General features: G+C 42.0%; 1 protein-coding gene across 1 annotated transcript; it reads left to right on the top strand.

The window, feature by feature from the left end:
* The first annotated feature begins 11,400 nt into the window (after positions 1-11,400).
* Positions 11,401-17,280, top strand: pax10 (paired box 10). Its single transcript, XM_070446277.1, is given in 9 exon segments — positions 11,401-11,742; positions 14,281-14,401; positions 14,404-14,427; positions 14,860-15,027; positions 15,183-15,265; positions 15,481-15,637; positions 15,767-15,837; positions 16,059-16,203; positions 16,381-17,280. Coding segments are annotated over 8 exon segments (786 nt in total). The 5' UTR covers positions 11,401-11,742; positions 14,281-14,331; the 3' UTR covers positions 16,449-17,280.
* Positions 17,281-21,118: the final 3,838 nt, after the last annotated feature.

Raw genomic sequence — 21,118 nt, 5'->3', positions numbered from 1 at the left:
CCTGTTTTTGTTTTGCTAAACTTTTTGGTTTGCTTTCTGTCTTTAAGTTTGGTGGGGTTTTTTCATTTGTATGCCTCTGTCACGACTTCTTCCGAAGTCGGTCCCTCTCCTTGTTCGGGCGGTGTTCGGGCGGTCGACGTCACCGATCTTCTAGCCATCACTGATTCATTTTTCATTTTTCCACTGGTTTTGTCTTGTCTTCCTTCACACCTGGTTCCAATCCCATCAATTACATGTTGTGTATTTAACCCTCTGTTTCCCCTCATGTCCTTGTTGGAGATTGTATGTTAGTGCTAGTATGTGTTGGTGCGCGACGGGTTTTGTACCCATTTTATTATTTTTTGTATATTTAGTTTTTTGGAGTTTGTGAGTTCTTATTAAATGACTCCGTTTATACCAAGTTCGTTCTCCTGCACCTGACTTCCCTGCCACCAACACGCACACCTTACAGCCTCTTACTTGGCAAATTTAGTGGGTACTCATGGTGGGTGTCTTTTAGGTCCCAGTTTTTGTTGCTATGCAATTTTCAGTGGACACCCCCATGAGTGTCTTTTATAACCCCTCCTAAAACCCCACCTGTTTAGTTTGTTGTCAGTGAGTCTTTGTTAGATCCGCCTTTCTTTTTAAGCAACATTTTTGGTTTTCTTTCTGGGAACGTAACACATGTTACACCCAAATTCAGTCTTGTTTGGGGCAGAGCTCGTTAAAATAATAGTTGAATAATACCCAAATACGCTAAGGAGGATATTGCATATTTATACCTTTGTGTGAATATTTAGGATACATCACCATGAAGAGAATGACATTCATATCCAAAATTATAAATTTCTGTGTAGTACAGATCAAGGACCCATGATGAAATTATGTTACCGCAAAAAAATACCGCAAAAATTCCGTTACTGGGTGTAAATCCACTTCGCTTACTGTAGTATAATAACCAAAATAGATTTTTTTCAAAGTCAATGTCCCATGTATTAGCCGACACCCCAACCGTTCTGCAGACTTCATTGAATCTTAATTTGGAACAGATATTTACGTTTTTTGAAAGCGTGGAAATAAAAAACTGAGGGAGATTTTACAAAAATTCTTACTGTGTACTTGCTGATGTAAAAAGGGCTTTATAAAATACATTTGATTGATTGAACAAGTCAAGGTTAACAGTATGCTAAGACAGAGGCAGGGGGTGAGATGTCTTCACGTAAACACAATGACTGTAGTCAAACGGAAGAGTGCAAGCGTAGGTGGTTGGAGGAGGGAGAAGAGCAGGGAATGAATGTGTAGAAAGAGAGAAAAAGGATTGAAAGTAAAACAAAAATGATTGAGGATGTAATGTTGACTTAGCCAGATGGGTAGGGCTAGGGATACAGAATTAGTGTATGAAATAATGCACCACAAGGGAATGAGAATGAAAGAAAGAAAGGGAGGGGTGTCTATTGGAATAGGATGAAGTTGTTCATAGACTCTGATTTCAGGTCAGTTGCATTCTCCTCCTAATAGTTATGGATAGGAGTTTAGAGAAGGCAAACTGATCCTAGATATGCGCCTGGGGGTAACTTCTAACCTAGAGCACTGAGAGTGGGGCTGCATCCCAAATGGCACCCTATTTCATACATTGTTCACTCTTTTTGACCAGAGTCCTATGGGCCCAGGTCAAAGGCTGTACATAGGGAATATGAAGCTGGGTCTAAAGAAATACATAACATAAGAAATATTGGCCCTGGTCAAAAGTAGTGCATATTGGCCATTTGAGACGCTGCCAGCCTGGGTGTTGTGTAACATAATGTACCCAAGTTTGTCTTTGCTTTCCTTGGGGTTCAGCTGGTCGAAGGTCTTGGCTTCCTCTTTGTCCAGGAAGGCTTCGTGGTCATAATGGAAACCAGTGGAGTCGTCATGGGCATGGTCACTCAGGTCACTATGGCGATGGACACGCTTCTCTTTAGCGGGCACAGCTACCGCCACACCGAGGATGAGAATGAGGGATGGTAGTGACTGCCGCAGCATCTTCTGTCCTGAGAAAGAGAGAGAGACGCTACAGCTCACTGAACAGAACTTAGCCTACAAACAGACAGAGATGATACTTGCCAGATGATATGGGACTCACTCAAAATAATACATTATTGGTTTATACAATGTTTATTTAATGCAACTTTGATAAATATGGGCATAAAAAAGTTGGTCAAACTTCTTCACCCTATTTATAGGCTACTGTCTTGAGTCCAGACTTGAATTAGAATAACTCAGTCAATGTCTGTTGTCTTAAGTCTTCTGAATAATGAACACAACAATGAATTACATCAATGCCTGTAAATGAAAAAAAGGATGCAGTTAGGTAGCCTACATATTTTATGTCAATGAGTCTAGGCTACTCTTAATTGGGTCGGCAGGTAACCTAGTAGTTAGAGCGTTGGGCCAGTAACCGAAAGGTTGCTAGATCGAATCCCCGAGCTGACAACGTAAAAATCTGTCGTTCTAACTGAACAAGGCAGTTAACCCACTGTTAACCCTCTAGGCTGTCATTGTAAATAAGAATTTGTTCTTAACCGACTTGCCTAGTTAAATAAATACAAATACTCCAATAACGAACTGTACACATTTTTATTTTATACAACCGAAATCCCTCAATTCGTTTACTGGAGCATATGCATGAATAATAATAATACAAAAACGTACCAATTTTTAGCAACACGTCTCAATCACGGTTGTTTCTGGGATTGTAAAGATCTACATGCCTCTTTAAATTCTACAATAAAGGAGGCGGTGCCACGCTTGCTCAGTCGACCATTGCCAAACACGATGACAAGAAACGTAACCAATAGAAACGAGGAAATGGGATTAACGGAGCGGAGACTGATTTCGATTGGCTTTGAAGCGCCATGTTGACACGCGAATGCGCACGGTGCAAACCTCCATACCATAGCGCGATTTTTGTTAAAAATCTTGAAATACTCACTATCAATATTTCAAGATTTTTAACAAAGTTTTCATCAGCAATGTAAAGGGACACCGAGGTTTATAAACATATGGCAATGAATGACAGGCATCATTGTTTGGTCAAACCCAATGCAATTTACATCCATTCATATGAAAACAGAGAGGGTGGAAAACCCCACCACTGTAGCCTTTCCCACTGTAAAGTCCGAAAATGAAGTCCATAATAATATCGGAAAGACAGACTAACGTGATATTTAATAGAAACGAAGTTAGTCTGCATTCAGCTTTGGGGGAAACATTTAATTTTAGAGAGGGTTATTTGATTAAATAATGTATGCTTACGTTGTTCTGGAAACCTAACACTTGAGGGCAGACTTGGATGCCTTTTGAGCAGAACAATCTAAAAAACCAAAGCAGATATTTTTTTCAGCAAAATCCTCCCTTTTCCGTTTCCGGACTTCTTCCTTCCTAGCACATACAGTTGAAGTGGGAAGTTTACATACACCTTAGCCAAATATATTTCAACTCAGTTTTTCACAATTCCTGACATTTAATCCTAGTAAAAATTCCCTGCCTTAGGTCAGTTAGGATCACCACTTTATTTTAAGAATGTGAAATGTCAGAATAATAGTAGAGAGAATGATTTATTTCAGCTTTTATTTTTTTCATCACATTCCCAGTGGGTCAGAAGTTTACATACAGTCAATTAGTATTTGGTAGCATTGCCTTTAAATTGTTTAACTTGGGTCAAACGTTTCAGGTAGCCTTCCACAAGCTTCCCACAATAAATTGGGTGAATTTTGGCCCATTCCTCCTGACAGAGCTGGTGTAACTGAGTCAGGTTTGTAGGCCTCCTTGCTCGCACACACTTTTTCAGTTACTGGCCCAACACTCTAACCATTTGGCTACCTGCGGTCATTTAAAATGAATTCCTTCCTCCCTCCCTCGCCCCTTGCCCTGCAAGTGTAAACTCGTCAGACGTCATTATAATTGTCCACTTAATTTGAGGGCTGAGGGGAGAGTGTGTGTCTTAAGTGTCTGGAATGCAGCCTATTGTTGTTAAGCCCTTTCAGACAAACCACATGATCAAAATCACATCACTTCATTGGTGTGACATCATAGGCTGTATTCCAAACACTTAAAATACACATCCTATCCCCTCAGCCCTCAAATTAAGTGGGGACTTCTGATGACGTATCATGACATCTGACGAGTATACACTTGCAGGAAAAATGGCGAGGGAGGAAGGAATGATATTTAAATAGACCGCCCTTGCCCGGAAATTCGTCACTCGTTCATCCTGCAATGATTGTGTTTTTAGCCACAGGTAGCTTGTGGGTGCTTTATATGCGCTACAGTCAATTATGATTACACGGAACGCAAACCGGCTGCGCGCGTGCGCCATCGTGCATACATTTATGTTGTCCCCCTACACCAAACGCAATCACGACACGCAGGTTAAAATATCAAAACAAACTCTGAACCAATTACATTAATTTGAGGACAGGTCGAAAAGCATTAAACATTTATGGCAATTTAGCTAGCACTTGCTAGCTAATTTGTCCTACTTAGCTAGCTTGCTGTTGCTAGCTAATTTGTCCTGGGATATAAACATTGAGTTGTTATTTTACCTGAAATGCACAAGGTCCTCTACTCCGACAATTAATCCACACATAAAACGGTCAACCGAATCGTTTCTAGTCATCTCTCCTCCTTCCAGGCTTTTTCATCTTTGAATTTATATGGTGATTGGCATCTAAACTTTCATAGTATTACTACGACGACCGGCAACACAGTTCGTCTTTCAATCACCCATGTGGGTATAACCAATGAGGAGATGGCACGTGGGTACCTGCTTCTATAAACCAATGAGGAGATGGGAGAGGCAGGACTTGCAGAGCGATCTGCGTCAGAAATAGAAAGGACTTCTATTTTAGCCCTTGGCAACGCAAACGCTCTTTGACACGCGTGAGCAGTGTGGGTGCAATAATTGAATAACATAGATTTCTAAATGTATTTTGCAACGCTCGTGCACACAACACGAGCGGTGTAGTCAGGGTATTAGGATGGCATGTCTACTTACATTAACTATATAATTATTAATATACACCTACTGTATGATAGCTAGCAAATTAATTAGCTAACTAACGTTAGCCAGTCTATCTGGAACTTCTGAAGAAGGAAAATATTTTATTTCGACAATTTCCAAAAGCTAACCAAAGAACAAACATCATTACTTTTACGAGACATGTTTGTGCATTAGTAGCACCATTTCTAACTTATTTACATTCATTTTTACTTACACTTGTATGTTGACTCCATATTAACGTTAAGGTTTTAAGTTTTGGCCAACTTTTCTTAGCGGATATCCAATCATCGCGAATTGAATTATGGGGCGTTTCAGGCCCCGTAGTGAACATAATTGGACACTCGCAAACTCCATTAAAAACGAGGGTTACGTGGCAAACCTCCATTGCTTGGCTAATCATTTGGACCAATGGCAAATACGGCCGCGGGGTTTCCCCCAAGGGCATAGGGCTGAGGGTTTAGGTCCGAGGGCTGTCTACTTTGAGTTTGAAACGCAGCCATAGAGGGGGACAGAGCAAGCTTCAAACAGGAAGCTCACCTGCAAAGCACATGATAATAAGATTGGTCACATAGGTTGTTTTCTATTTTGATGTTAAGGTTATAAAATGATCATAAATAATGCACTGTGCCACATTGTGATGTAAATGTGCATACTATGCCGGCCTACCGAGTGGCGTAGTGGTCTAAGGCACTGCATCGCAGTCCTAGCTATGCCACTAGAGATTCTGGGTTTGAGTCCAGGCTCTGTCGCAACCGGCCGCGACTGGGAGGCCCATGGGGCGACGCACAATTGGCCCAGCGTCGTTCGGGTTAGTTAGGGAAGGGTTTGGTCGGCAGGGATAGCTTTGTCTCATCACGCACTAGCGACTCCTGTGGCGTGCCAGGTGCAGTGCACGCTGATACGGTTACCAGGTGTACGGTGTTTCCTCCGACATATTGGTGCGGCTGGCTTCCGGGATGGATGGGGCATTGTGTCAAGAAGCAGTGTGACTTGGTTGGGTTGTGTTTCAGAGGACGCATGGCTCTCGACCTTCGCCTCTCCCGAGTCCGTTTGGGAGTTGCAGCGATGAGACAAAACTGTAACTACTACCAATTGGATACCACGAAATTGGGGAGAAAAAAAGGGGGTGAAAATACAAAAAAATTATACAAAAAAAAAAAAAAAGTGCATACTATGGTCTAGTAGTGCCTCAAAATATATAAAAAACGTTTTGTTTCAATTTTCAGTATTTTTTTAGCTGTCCTGCTTTACCAACCAGCTAAAGTAGGACAGCATGGAGTAGCTAAAGTGGGACAGTTTTATAGGATTTTCCAATGGAGGAATGAGATCCAGTTTACATTAGGGACCCCCTGTAGGTTGGGCAGGGCTCTGGTACTTGTAGTACTATGTCCTGTAAATGTTTTCTTGTAATATTGTTATTAGTACTGTTATTTGAGTGAATTCTGTAAAAGTGGGACACATTTTGCATTTACGTCTTCTGTACTCTTCAGAGATCTATCCAACATATTAGCCCAATACATTATACATTTCTGAAATTCTCAGATGTTTCCAAATCACACACAATTGAATTGAATTGTTATTGGGGTACAATTGGGACTATAATAATGGTGTCCCAGTTTATTTAGCCTTCTGTCCCAGTCTACCAAATGCGAACCGAAAATATGCTTTTGACTCAGTGTACACAAAGGGGTTTGTCATGCCTACTGTGAATATGAGAACAATTAGATTTCTTTTGTGATTAGGAAACTTCTTGAGGATGTATTGGACTAATATGTTGGATAGATGTCTACAGAGGTTACAGCAGACGGAAATGCAAAAAAATTCCCACTTATTCCGAATTGACCCTACTTAATTGTGTTATTTAGTCCTACTTCATTTTATTATTTACGTAATTGTGTTATTTACAAAATTTGTCCTTTCATGAATTGTTCTCATTAACTCATGGAATTTAAAGACTTTCTCACAACATTCTGGGAATGGAACCGATTTGCTATCTTAGTTAACAGGAATCCATTAGTTCTCAGTGTTGGACTCCTCAGACAGGACAATGGTTGACAGCAGGTGTTGCTGTTATTGGATAGTTATACACAGGATGCTGTTGAACAACACAGTTGAGACTTTCTCATCCACTCCTCTAACCACACCTTTTTATTATGTCCTCTCTCTCGCTCACTCGCTCTCTCTCTCTCTCTTTCTATCTAATTCAAACTTGCTTTCGCTGTTTCTTTCTCCTTTCTTTTACTATCTCCCTTTTCACACATACCCTGTCTGCCACTTTTTCCCTCCGCTCGGTTTCATTTCTCTCTTCTCTCTTTCCCTTTCCCTTTCCGTCTCTCTCTTCCTCTCTTTCTTTTTTCCTCTCCTCTCTCGCTCCTCTCTTCCCTCGCCTAAGGCGGTGTGTCTAGTTCCATGGAGCAATTGAAGGTGACAGGGGCAGTGAGAGAGGAGGGGAGAGGGAGGGATGGAGGGAGGACGTGCCACACTATAGCCTGGGGGCACACAACAGCAAAGAGATGGAGAGAGGAGGAAGAGAGAGASWGGAAAGAAGGAAAGACAAAAGCAAGGAAGAGGAGGGGAACAGTGAATTGAGTGGGGGATATTTGACATAAAGTGAGAGAGATGGATATAGAAATGAATATTTCATAATTAATGTAGCCCCTCCCCTTTTATGGAAATTCACAGAGTAACAGAATCACGAAGGGAAAAGGACACACACACACACACAGACACACACCCGCATGCACACGTAAGCTTGTGTGTTTTGTTTTAAAGGCTTGATATTAATTTGTCCCGGCATGGTTGCTATGGTGACCTCCATTCCCCTCCCCCCAGCAGTGAAAAAGAGAGAGAGGGAAAGAGAGCGAGAGAGAGAGGGTGACAGGGATGAACTAACAAGAGACTGAAAAAATGTGCCCTAAAGCTGCACGAATATTCAAGTAACACACATACACACAGGCATACACATAGACAGTACTCACACTCAGGGCCGGCTCTAGCCTTTTTTGGTCCCCCTCACCTCACAAGCAAAAGTGATTAACAAAATCAACAGGGGCCCCCTGGAGGTCAGGGCCCCTGGGCACATGTACTGTGTGACCGGTCAGTATTCGGCCATGATTACTACAAGTTTAGATAGCTGGCAAGACAAATTTACAAATATAACAATTGTTAGCTGATTGAGTGACTGTCAATGACTGACATAACAAGAAAAAACTAGCTGATGCACAAACACATTTCAAACTTGCACCTTGTATATTCTACTATTCTTACTCTCAACAGTAAATTGAGACCACGACTGAATTTCAAAAAAACACTATATATACACAAAAGTATGTGGACACCCCTTCAAATTAGTGGATTTGGCTATTTCAGCCACACCTTTTGCTGACAGGTGTATAAAATCGAGCACACAGCCATGCAATCTCCATAGACAAACATTGGCAGTAGAATGGCATTACTGAAGAGCTCAGTAACATTCAACGTGACACCGTCATAGGATGCCACCTTACCAACAAGTCAGTTCGTCAAATTTCGGCCCTGCTAGAGCTGCCCCGGTCAACTGTAAGTGCTGTTATTGTGAAGTGGAAACGTCTAGGAGCAACAACAACTCAGCCATGAAGTGGTAGGCCGATTCTGTGCTTCCAGCCTGTTGGCAACAGTTTGAGGAAGGTCCTTTCCTGTTTCAGCATGACAATTCCCCCGTGCACAAAGCGAGGTCCATACAGAAATGGTTTGTCGAGTTGTGTGGAAGAACTTGACTGGCCTGCACACAGGCCTAACCTCAACCCCATCAAATACCTTTGGGATTAATTGGAACGCCGACTGCGAGCCAGGCCTAATCGCCCAACATCAGTGCCCGACCTCATTAATGCTCTTGTGGCTGAAGGGAATCAAGTCCCCGCAGCAATGTTCCAACATCTAGTGGAAAGCCTTCCCAGGAGAGTGGAGGCTGTTATAGCCGCAAAGGAGGGACCAACTAATTAATGCCCATGATTTTGAAATTAGTTCGACGAGCAGGTGTGAGTACTGCCAAATTCTCTAAAACGACGTTTTACGCTTATGGTTGAGAAATGAACATTAAATCCTCTGGCAACAGCTCTGGTGGAAATTCCTGCAGTCAGCATGCCAATTGCACGCTCCCTCAAAACTTGAGACATCTGTGGCATTGTGTTGTATGACAAAACTGCACATTTTAGAGTGGCCTTTTATTGTCCCGAGCACAAGGTGCACCTGTGTAATGATCATGCTGTTTAATCAGCTTCTTGATATGCCATACCTGTCAGGTGGATGGATTATCTTGGCAAAGGAGAAATGCTCACTAACAGGGATGTAAACAAATGCACAATGAGAGAAATAAGCTTTTTGTGAGTATGGTAATATTTTATTTCAGCTCATGAAACCATCACTTTCCATGTTGTGTTTATATTTGGGGGGATTGGGGCTCTAAGTGACTGCTTATGACTGGAGCCTGCCCTGCACACACTTGTGCATACAGGTATACACAGAAGATACAGTGTACATGTATGCCCATAAACGCACTCACACAAAGACGGCATGCATAGAAACATCTAAAACACATTTCCAGAGATATCTTCTAGTCTTCCTTCATTGTTTTTGGAAAACAAAATCCCTTATTTTTTCTGTCATCTATCTCTTACCTCAGATTATTCTCTGTAGCCAGTGACAGAGAGAGAATGACAGAGAGAGAGGGAGGTTGAGATGGGAAGGAAAGAAGGGAAGGAGGGAGCGAGAGAGCGCAGAGTTTTGTCAACCGGAAATAAAACATGTTGGCACCCTCCTTCTCCACCTCCCCCCTTCTCCCGTCTCTCTCTCCCAGTCATACTTAGGTCGTCTTGTTTTTTCTATAGTCTTCATAACAACAACATGCTCTTCCTCATTCCATTCTCTCTCTGTCTTCTATAAGTAGTTGTTCTTGAAGTAGTTGTGCACTTCTGTTAAGGTTGTATTTCAATTCAATCAATTCAGGTCATTAGAAAATTCCAATTCAAGACGTGAAAACTCATCCTTATTGAAAGTAAATTAGGCACTTCTGACGATACGTAAAAGCTTATTAAAAGAGCAGTGATACTATCAAGAGCAGTGTGCGGGATCCTTCTTTTTTCGGCACTTCCTGAATTAAAATGGAATTGACCCCAACCTTGTGTGTTACGAAAAACAAACAATCCAGTCTACCTCCCCCAAAAATATCTGTTTGTAGTGTGTTTTTAGAATATCAGGCAAAAGATGCTGTATTATGACTGTAAAACATAGTGAGCTCTCTAACTCACTGAATAAGACTAAAGATGGATAAAGGGGATTTGAGTAATATTGTTCTCCTGAATACATCTCCACTATATTCTATTGTATTACAGATATATTACCCTACAGGACTCAACATACGTTTGCTCAAACTGTAGATGCATTCTCTCTTCTCATTGTTGTACTGTCAAGGGCTCTCTAGTTCTCTGGGCTAATCCAATGAAATATGCAAATGGGGTGTCACGAGTGACAAAGTGCAGTCAGAGAGAAACCAAGCCAAACATGCCGTAGCACGCGTATTTGGCAGCTTGTACTGTGTAGGGTGTGTGTATGTGGGGAGGGGCCTCACGTCGTAGTCCGTAAGGATAGCAACTGACCAAGTTGGTGTGTGAGGGTGTCACTGGTGTGTGTGTGTGCGTGTAAAAAATAATCAAAGTACTGTGTATGAAAGTGTATACCTCAAAGTGTTTGTACTATTGCTATAACTGTGTGTTCTTAGAATGCGACCCTTTCTTTCTTATTTGCACATGAAAATGTATGCAGTTTCTCCAGAAAGAGCCAGAACTGGGCCAGTGGTCTCTCTCTCTCCCTGTCCTCTGTATCCGAAAGGTCAGAGTTTCTCTCTACAGTCCAAACCCTTTGGAACACTATAAGGCCAAACACATTTCAGTTTTAAAGCTTTACCTTTTTATGAATGTCTTATACACCTGTATTAAATAGGTTGCTATTCATAGACCGTTTATATATCATTTGTTATATATATCTATTTATTAACAAGTAAATACCGGTACCTGCCAAAAAATATTCAGTACAAGGACATGTAACCTTATAGATCATGAGTAATATGGCTTTTACATAAAATGGGTACACTATTGAATAATGTTTAGAAGCCATCCTTCAAATAAAGTGTTACTAGGCCTTGTTTTAAAATTGATATAGGTGATCGTCATCCTCCCTTCATCCTTCACCCTCCCTTCGCGTTTCTTCCATTCTCTCCATACCTTTACCACCCTCCCTCCCTCCTTCCTCTCGTCTCTCTCTCTCTGTCTTTCTCTCGCTCTCTCTCTCCATCACCCCTTTTCCTGGCATTAAGTCCAGACCTGACACTGACACTGAGTCTGTGTGTCATCCCTCTCTTCCTCCCTCCTCCTCCTTCTCTCTCCCTCTCTCTCTCCCTCTCTATCCATCGCTCCGAGGACCAGAGTGCCTGCAGACTTGTTTCTCTCTCCCTGGCCCACTCCCCCCTCCCTCGCCTCCTCTTTTTCGCTCTGTCTAACTCTCTTCATCTCTACTCTGGCTCGCCTCCCTGCGCTCTCTTTCTCTTTGCACACACGGTCAACAAAAGCGAGGTCAGAAGAGAGGGATGAGGGTATAACGAAAGAGAGGAAGAGAGAAACCTTGGAAACAGTGGAGAGACAAGAGAAACGCAAGTTTGGAAAACCATCGGCATCCTCTCTCTTGAGTAGGTGAGTGTCCTTTCACTAAACTTGCCAACCAACACTAATGTTGCGGGAGAGAGACAGACACAGACAGAGACCGAATAAGAGAACAAGACAAATTTGGACGAAACATAAAGGAACTATTTATGACAGACAGTGAGAGATAGCAAAAGTACCAACTAGACTAGAGAGGGTGAAACCACACGGAACCAAGATAACTTGATCTTTGACTCAACATAGAGATACGGAAAGGCACTGTGAGCCAAATAGGTAGAGATACACCCCGCTATAGCAAGATTTATGAATATATGGCCAGAGAACTAGCTCTCACTCGCTGATGTTTCAGGGTTTCTCCTCTTCTTCTGTAATGTATAACCTTTACCCACTTTACTTTGTATGTATTCAAGCTAAAGGTCTGCTAATAATGATGTATGAAATCTGCCTGTCCGGTGTCTTATGCTTTTAACCGGTATGGCTCTGTGCTGGTTATGATACCTGGTTGTAGTCATTGTTGGGAGTCCATCAATGCACAGCACACTCACAACTTTTGGATAAAAGGCAGGATTTATTTCTACTAATTGTCTCATCCCCATTTATTTCAGTCTTAATCATAATAATTGACTAATGGATCAATGAATCAACTGTAAAATGAAGTGTATAGTGTTAGAGCATATTTTGCCCCACAACATGATAATGTGTGTCCAGTGTTGTGAGTTGTTAGTCTCTTCCATCGTTACTGTATTTGGGTCTATTATTGCGTGTTTTTCCAAAGTCCATTGAGTCTTGTGTTTAGTTTTTCTATTTCTCTTTCATCATGTGTCATTAGAGTATAGTTACAGTGTTAACGACAGTGTTGTGAGTATTTCTGCTCCAATTCTATGTATACCGGTATCACTATCACACATAGTCAGTGTGTATTGTTGTATGTACTTTTGTCCCTTCTTTCAGTGTACCATATTAATGTGAAGTTAGGTTTAAGGTTAGAGTAATGTCGTGTTGTGAGTATTTTTATCCCCCCCCCCCTTCTCTGTGTATTACAAGGTGTAGCCAGTGTTGTGTGTAATTCTGATCCCCTGTATCACTTGTATAGCTTTCGTGTTGTGCATACATATTTCCTCTCCCCTTCTGTCTGTGTGTGCATCATAGTCAGAGTGTGTATAATTATGTGTGTAATGTTGTGAGTATTTTGGTCCCTACATTGTGACTGTGTATCATTAGTGTAGTTAGTGTCTGGGGTTGTGTTCTGCCTGTGTGGTTAATGGTAGCTGACAGTGGTACTCTCTCCTCTCATGCGTGTGTGTATAGTCAGTGTCAGAGTGGAGGGGATGTAGCTCCTAATTACTGAGTGTGTTTGTAATGAACTCCCCGTGTGTTGCCGTGGGAGGCTAATGCACAAGTGTGTGTGTGTCTCTCTTTCTCTCCAAATGTACACTACAGTTCAAAAGTTTGGGGTCACTTAGAAATGTCCATGTTTTTGAAAGAAAAGTGCACAACTGAGCAAGAGGATAAGTACATTAGAGTGTGTAGTTTGAGAAACAGATGCCTTACAAGTCCTCAACGGGAAGCTTCATTAAATAGTACCCACAAAACACCAGTCTCAAAGTCAACAATGAAGAGGCGACTCTGGGATGCTGGCCTTCTAGGTAGAGTTGCAAAGAAAAATCCATATCTCATACTGGCTAATAAAAAGAAAAGATTAAGATGGGCAAAAGAACACAGACACTGGACAGAGGAACTCTGCCTAGATGGCCAGCATCCCGGAGTCGCCTCTTCACTGTTGACGTTGAGACTGGTGTTTTGCGTGTACTATTTAATGAAGCTGCCAGTTAAGGACGTGTAAGGCATATGTTTCTCAAACTACACACTCTAATGTACTTATCCTCTTGCTCAGTTGTGCACCGGGGCCTCCCGCTCCTCTTTCTATTCTGGTTAGAGCCAATTTGCGCTGTTCGTACAGCGTTGTACGAGATCTTCAGTTTCTTGGCAATTTCTCGCATGGAATAGCCTTAATTTCTCTGAACAAGAATAGACTGACGAGTTTCAGAAAAGGTTATTTGTTTCTGGACATTTTGAGCCTGTAATCGAACCCACACATGCTGATGTTCCAGATACTCAACTAGTCTAAAGAAGGCTAGTTTTATTACTTCTTTAATCAGGACAACGGTTTTCAGCTGTGATAACATAATTGCAAAAGGGTTTTCTAATGATCAATTAGCCTTTTAAAATTATAAACTTGGATTAGCTAACACAACGTGCCATTGGAACACAGGAGTGATGTTTGCTGATAATGGGCCTCTGTACGCCTATGTAGATATTCCATAAAACAAAATCAGATGTTTCCAGCTACAATAGTCATTTACAACATTAACAACGTCTACACTGTATTTCTGATCAATCTGATGTTATTTTAATGGACCAAAAATGTGCTTATCTTTCAAAAACAAGGACATTTCTAAGTGACCCCAAACTTTTGAACGGTAGTGTGTGTACCCTATCACTTATTTCCTTTACCTTTCTCTCCTCTTCCTCCCCCTCTCTTCATCTCCTCCTCCCCATGTCTTCCAGTAGTTCTGATCTCTGTTCTGATTGGAGGAGAGAAGGTGAAGGGGAAGTGTTATGTGTGAGAAACTCAGCATGCTGAATCTACAGAACACCTCCAGCTGGACTGGGCCAAACAACTGGTACCATCAACCACACAGCACGGTACAGATAGTGTGTGTGTGTGTGTGTGTGTGTGACTCGTGGAGTCAGCTAGGGTGAGCTGGAGAATCTTCCACATGACTGAGCAGAAACAGTGTGTCAACAGCTACAAACACACACACACACACACACACACACACACACACACACACACACACACACCACACACACACACACACACACACACACACACACACACACACACACACAACACACACAACCACACACACACACACACACACACACACCCCTACAGTGACAGAGTGCACAAACACAAAACACTGAATGTATACGTACATGTAGAGATATGGAGAATGCATAAACGCTTGTTACACTCAGGCAGACAGTAACAGTGGACACACAAACACACACACACATTTCACCAAGAAAATAGCTTAAATTGTCCTTCTGTTCGAGAACAATCTCTCTCCCCCTTTCCATTAGATGGCTGTGTGGTGGATGACGTGYGRGTGCGGATGGTYGGAGGAGGAGAAGGAGTGCAAAGAGAGAGGGATGAMGRAGAGGACGCCCAGCATCACCTCCAGCTGAAGAGAAAGCTCCAGAGGAATCGCACCAGTTTCACCCAGGAGCAGATTGACGCGCTGGAGAAAGGTCTAACCCCAGCCCCAGGCTTCAGTTGAGGCCTGTGGAGATTCAATTAAATTATAGTAATAAACATGAAGGAAAAGCTCCGTTTAATGCCACGGGCATGTGTGTGTTAATGTGATTTTAATGTGTGTGTTAACAAATTTTTCTCCACCTTACAGAGTTTGAACGGACACATTACCCGGATGTCTTTGCCAGAGAGAGATTGGCAGCTAAAATTGACCTTCCAGAGGCTCGCATTCAGGTAACCAACCATTCACTCTGTCTGTTTAACCCTCCGTCTCTTTATTCTTATCCTTTACTCCACCTAGTGGCCATATTAGAGCATGACAGCTACCAAATTAGTACCTGAGCAGTTCTCAAACCATTCCTCTGGGACCAACAGTTTTCACATATTTGTTATATTCCAACACAAACACACCTGAATGGTTACAGTTTGGTTGATTAATTGATTAACAGGTGTGGTTTTCCAATCGGCGAGCCAAATGGAGGAGGGAGGAGAAGTTGCGCAATCAGAAGAGGTCAGGGGGCGGGACTTCCTGTTCTCAGGCACACGCCCCCCTCAGCACCTCCTTCAACACAGGTGTCTATCACTCTCACCATGGCAACAGCTCAGGTAAGAAACCATTCACTTTTTGAAATATGTTTGTAGGTGTACAAGGGTGTGTTTGTGTGTTAATGTACAGTATGTGTGTATTACTGTATACAATATTATTTTAAAACATTTCTGTGTTTCTTGATGAAGCCTCAATGCACAGTCGCAGTGACAACTCTCTCTCAAGCTACGGCTCTCTCTCAGTCTTCTCCAATATGCAGGTAAATTCAACAAATGTTTATTTTTTATTGTGCTATGAACCCCATGTCGTTCATTGTTAACATGACTATTGGTCCTTCATTTTCAACCAAAACTTTCACTGAATCTTTGTTCTGTCTCATCAATCTTATCACTGGTTAACAATCTTCTCTCTTTTCTCTTCCTGCATGTCCTGTTACTGTCCCTCTCTCCTCTTCTCTTTGCTCTCTCTCTGTCTCTCCAGTCATTGCCACCCCAGTCCGCTCCTTCTTACCCCTGCATGCTCCCTCCCTCCCCCTCCTCTCCTCCCCCCCTGGCCCGGAAGTTTGACTCCCTCTCTTACCCCTCTCCTCACCTGCCTCCCCCTCACGCTGCCAGCTCCAACACAGGTGAGTCTCTGCAGCATGTGTGCATGTGTGTCTGTGAAGATCTAGTATTTAGTTTAGGTACCACTTTGCTAACTCATCCTTCTTGTCTTTGTTTCTCTCTCTCTCTGTCTCTCTCTCTGTCTGTCTTTGTCTCTCTATCTTTGTCTCTCTCTCTGTCTGTCTTTGTCTCTCTCCCAGGATATCTCTCTCCTGGTGTGTCGGGTAGTGAGCAGGACTTAGGTCAGTACTGGACCAGACTCCAGTGAGAATAACACAGTTACGGCATGACACTAGACCACCACCAAACCTGCCAGTATCTGAAGATCCACCTATTCACTGTGACTGTGACAGACTAAGATACGCAAACACCCAATCCGTAACAATCCAAAGCGATTACAATCAGTCATTCTAATAATGACAAAAACTACCAATAAAAGTATCAATGACCTGCAACAGCCAATGACAATCATGGATGGCCATGGAACCACCAATGACAATCTAGTATGGGCCTGAAGCAGCCAATGACAATCAAGTATTGGTACTGGACTAGTATTTACAATTTAGCTTGAGCTCAGTGCACAATGCAATCAAATGATGAACTGGAGCTGGATCCCAGCAGATTCACTCACTCATTCACTCACTCACTCAGTCCTTTTGATGTTTGTTCATCAATCAAGCATTGAAATGAAATCCCCAATCATAGTCAAGCATGGATTTCATTTAATCAATGACAGTCGAGCAGGGATTAATGTAACCAATGACCTAGGAGAGTCGAAGACAATCAAAAACCAATACTAGTGAATAAGGATATTACTGTGATGCCATATTTTTGTCCTCCTCCTCTCTCCATTCCTTTCTTTCAATCTGACTTTTGCAATCCTACCCCTTCTAAAATCCTTTCCTTCACCTGTACATTTAGCACTGTGTGTGTGTGAGTGCGTGTGTGTGTGTGTACGTGCAGGCATGAGTGAGTGTTTGTATGTGTGTAGTTGCATTTTGTGTATGTGTGTGTCTTTAAACTGCTAATAATTTTTGTGTATTCCCTTTTTGTGAAGCTGTTTGAACAAAGAATAAAAATCTAAATGTGAAACTAAACAATGCCTGTTCTTTAACAGTAATTTATCAGTAACAAGACGGTTAGCTTGATTAATGTAAGAGTTGGAATGTGCATTGCTTTTATTTTTAAATAAATCGATCCAAGTGAATTTACACCACATATACTGTACAAACAGGGAAATAATGGCTGGAAAGAGAGAAATCCTGATAGTGGCTTTCTTTCTGAACGCGAAAAGACTTTGGCTAATTTCAATGTGAGAATATTTACCAAATCTTCAGTAACATATTGATCTATGTTAGTGAACCACCCCTCAGAGACTTCTGGTGGAGCTTGTGTATTCTATGGTCTTTATCTTTTGTTTATTTCTCACTCTGTCACTGAGCAGGAGCATTTCCTGCCTATGTGACTGTGGATTTCCTGTTTTTGTTACTCACATCACCACACCCACTGTAAATAATGCCCTGACTGACTGACAAACCAATTCTCACAAGGACATGAAACACACTCGTACAAACTTGCAAATGCACGCACACACATATGAATGTGCACACTCACACACACAGGCATGAATGTGCACACACACGCGCATGTACATACACACACACACATACCCAAACTGTGTATATGTATACCGTATACTGTTCTTGTAATCTTGATATTCACAATCAACACAAACACTCAGTCACAGCCATATTAGGTCCTATATGCTAACATAATTATTTGTGGGTTTCCGTGGCAATGTTTAAATTTGTGTAATTAGATTCAGTTAACGAGGTATGGAGATTCCGAGAGGATGTTGCACGCAAGACACTCTTAACCCCTGCTCAAACAACCACATCCCCACTATCCCCTATGGACTGTCTCTACCTCCTAACCCACCCAACCCATCAACTCAACTTCTATCAGAGATCACTTATCTACTGTCGGTCTTTGAACATGGCCCTCTGTCTATCACTATCACATATTTTCCCATCCCGCTTTCTACTCCCTTCTTCTTGGTCTTGCCCACTCAAACACCTCTCGCTCTCACTCTCCAGCTAAACTTGACCTCACTTCAAACCACTTTCAACTTTGAACATACACTCTTGAACTTCACAAGGGTCACTGTATGTGTTTGTATTCACTCTCTTGTGACATTTCCAGAGGACAGGAAGAGTTTCCTTGGTGTAAAAGAGCACTGCTGCCTATCAGGTTTTAGAGTGAGTTCAGTCAAAGTAACCAAAGAAGCATACATCATCTACCCTTATACTGTATGATGGTAATGAACACAATCCACCAAGAGTTGTGTCTCTAGGGTGAATTTTCAACATTGACATCTATCTCTCTTTTCACCCCCTCCTTCCTTCTCTCACTCATTATCTCTCTCTCTAACTTTCTCATTACCCCCCCCCCCAGCTTCCTGTCACAAAGGAAATGCCTCACCCTGCTGGCTGGCTCCCCATTGGTCCTGGCTCAGAGGAACAGTGATTTGGGGGGAGATAGGGAGGGCCTGACAGGGGGATAGATAGAGGGAGCAGAGACGTAGAGAGGGAGAAGGGCACGAGACAGGGCATTGGGCGGACAGGAAGATGAGTGCCAAGCTAAATTAAAGGGGAGAAAGAGAGAGAGGACTGCTTAATGTGTTCAACATGACGGCGAGGGAATGGCTTTGAAGGCGTACGCGGTAAGAGGAGCACTACAAGAAGCATGTCAGGAAACTGTACATGCAGAGACTTTAGAAAACAACAGAAAGAGAGTTAGTGAAAGAGAGATAGGCTGGCTGGAGAGAGAGCTCCATAATGTTTTTGTTAATTACATTGTATTTCCGTATCAATGCAGCATTTATTTGTATGTTCTGTTCAGTATTTGTTTGAATGTACTTTGTTTATGTACTTCTGTTTGTAACTCATATAACCTGAAGGCGGTCAGACGTTTTTCTATCATTTCAGATGGAGCATGGTCTTATCAGTAGTGTTTTTATTATTCCTTCAAACCTGTCTGTCATGCAGTACTCTCTCGCTCTCTCTCTCTGTACAGTCTCTCTCTGTACAGTCTCTCTCTGTACAGTCTCTCCCAATCCTTGTACCAGTGTCTGATTTTAAGCTGACGCTGGGCAGGGTTTGGGGGGGGCCGTGCTGAGGATTCTGCAACAAGTGTGTGTTTGGGTGMTGGGGGGGGGGGGGGTCATCAAAATTAAGAGAGCATTTCATAAGACTCTTGAATCATCATCATAAACAGCACCACCTTGCTTTTGGACCTCACAACGATTCCATGCCATTGATGTTAGATACATGTCATGTATTTATTGATGAGTATATGTACAGCCTGTACAGGCTACTAATAAATAGTACGATACATAATGAAAAACTGTTCTGTTTTTTTTTTATTACTTTTTGATATTTTATAACCTAAAATTGAACTAAATCCAATGAATCTGTAGTTAGAAAAATGTTGATTGATATTTGAAAGCACTGTAAGGAGCTGAGAAACTCTTTTCACGCCACTTAGATACAGCTACGACCAGAAGTGACTTTTTCCTAGCAGATTGGGAGAATTTACGCGGCAGATTGTGATAACTAACATAACAGGTTAGGAAATGTAGGTTAAGGTTAGGAAAAGGAGTAGGGTTAGGTTAGCTCTCCTAACCTGCTACGAAAATCACTTCTGGCCTTAGCTGTATCGAAGTGCTGTGAAAAGAGTGTGTAGCTCAGGGGTTCGCAAACTTTTTTGGCCCATGACCCCATTTTGATATCTGAAAATTCTCAGGACCCCAACCATATGAAAATAATTCTGTAATTAACAGCCAGTGTTTACTTTTTCATTTGGGGCTATGGGAGTCAATTGAAAAACATTCTAATATTATTTCTGATTGTCTTCTCAACTCACCTTCACATACCTTTAATGTGTGGCTATAACAGTAAATTGGAAATTAGTCTGACATAATCTTATCTCACCACCACTAATGAGATGGGTATGCGTGATGCATGTTGCGTCAGAGCTTCTCAAAAGTCAGGGGGCGTGGTCGACAGTGCGCACCTCATCTCTGCTGTCACATCCAAACTGGATCGATATTTGGTTTTAATGCAGACTAGAGCACTGATGGTGACGTCAGTGATCTTCGGGTCGGAAAGCCGGAGCTCTAGAAAGAGGCCCGAGATTCCGAGTTGGAATGACCGTTCAAAATGATTTTTCTCAGTCGGAGATAGTTTTTTTCCCGAGATCCCAGTTGTCTTAAAAACACTGAAGTCGGAAGTCTGAGATTTCCGAGTTCCCAGTTGTTTTGTACGCGGCATTATTGCTCAGAGGGAGACGGCATGGTATTCCCTTTGAGACAGGAACACAGGCTGCGGTTCACTCATAAAAGAGCAAAGCAAGGGAAGTTTTCAACGTAAGCCCCTCAGCCCTCGTTTTTAGTTTTGCGAGTGTACAATTATGTTCACTCCGGTGCCTGGAACTCCCCATAATTCAATTCGCGATGATTGTACATTTGCTAAGAAAAGTCAGCCAAAATGTAAAAACGACAAACGGAGAAGTCAACATACAAGTGTAAGTAAAAATGAATGTAAAAAAGGTTAGAAATTGTGCTACTAATGCACATGACGGCACAAACGTCTCCTAAAAGTAACTATGTTTTTGTTTGGTTAGCTTTTGGAAATTGTAGAAATAAAAAATGTTCCTTCTTCAGAAGTTCCAGCTAGGCATGCTAACGTTAGTTAGCGAATTCATTTGCAAGCTATCATACAGTAGGCATATATTAATAATTATATAGTTAATATAAGTAGACATGCAATCATAATTGACTGTAACAGATATAAAGCACCCACAAGCTACCGGTGGCTGAAAACACAATCATCGCGGGATGAACGAGTGACAAATTTCCGGGCAAGGGTGGTCCATTTA

This window comes from Salvelinus sp. IW2-2015, linkage group LG13, assembly GCF_002910315.2.
Source record: "Salvelinus sp. IW2-2015 linkage group LG13, ASM291031v2, whole genome shotgun sequence".
Taxonomy (NCBI): domain Eukaryota; kingdom Metazoa; phylum Chordata; class Actinopteri; order Salmoniformes; family Salmonidae; genus Salvelinus; species Salvelinus sp. IW2-2015.
This window is presented reverse-complemented; position numbering and strand designations above follow the sequence as displayed.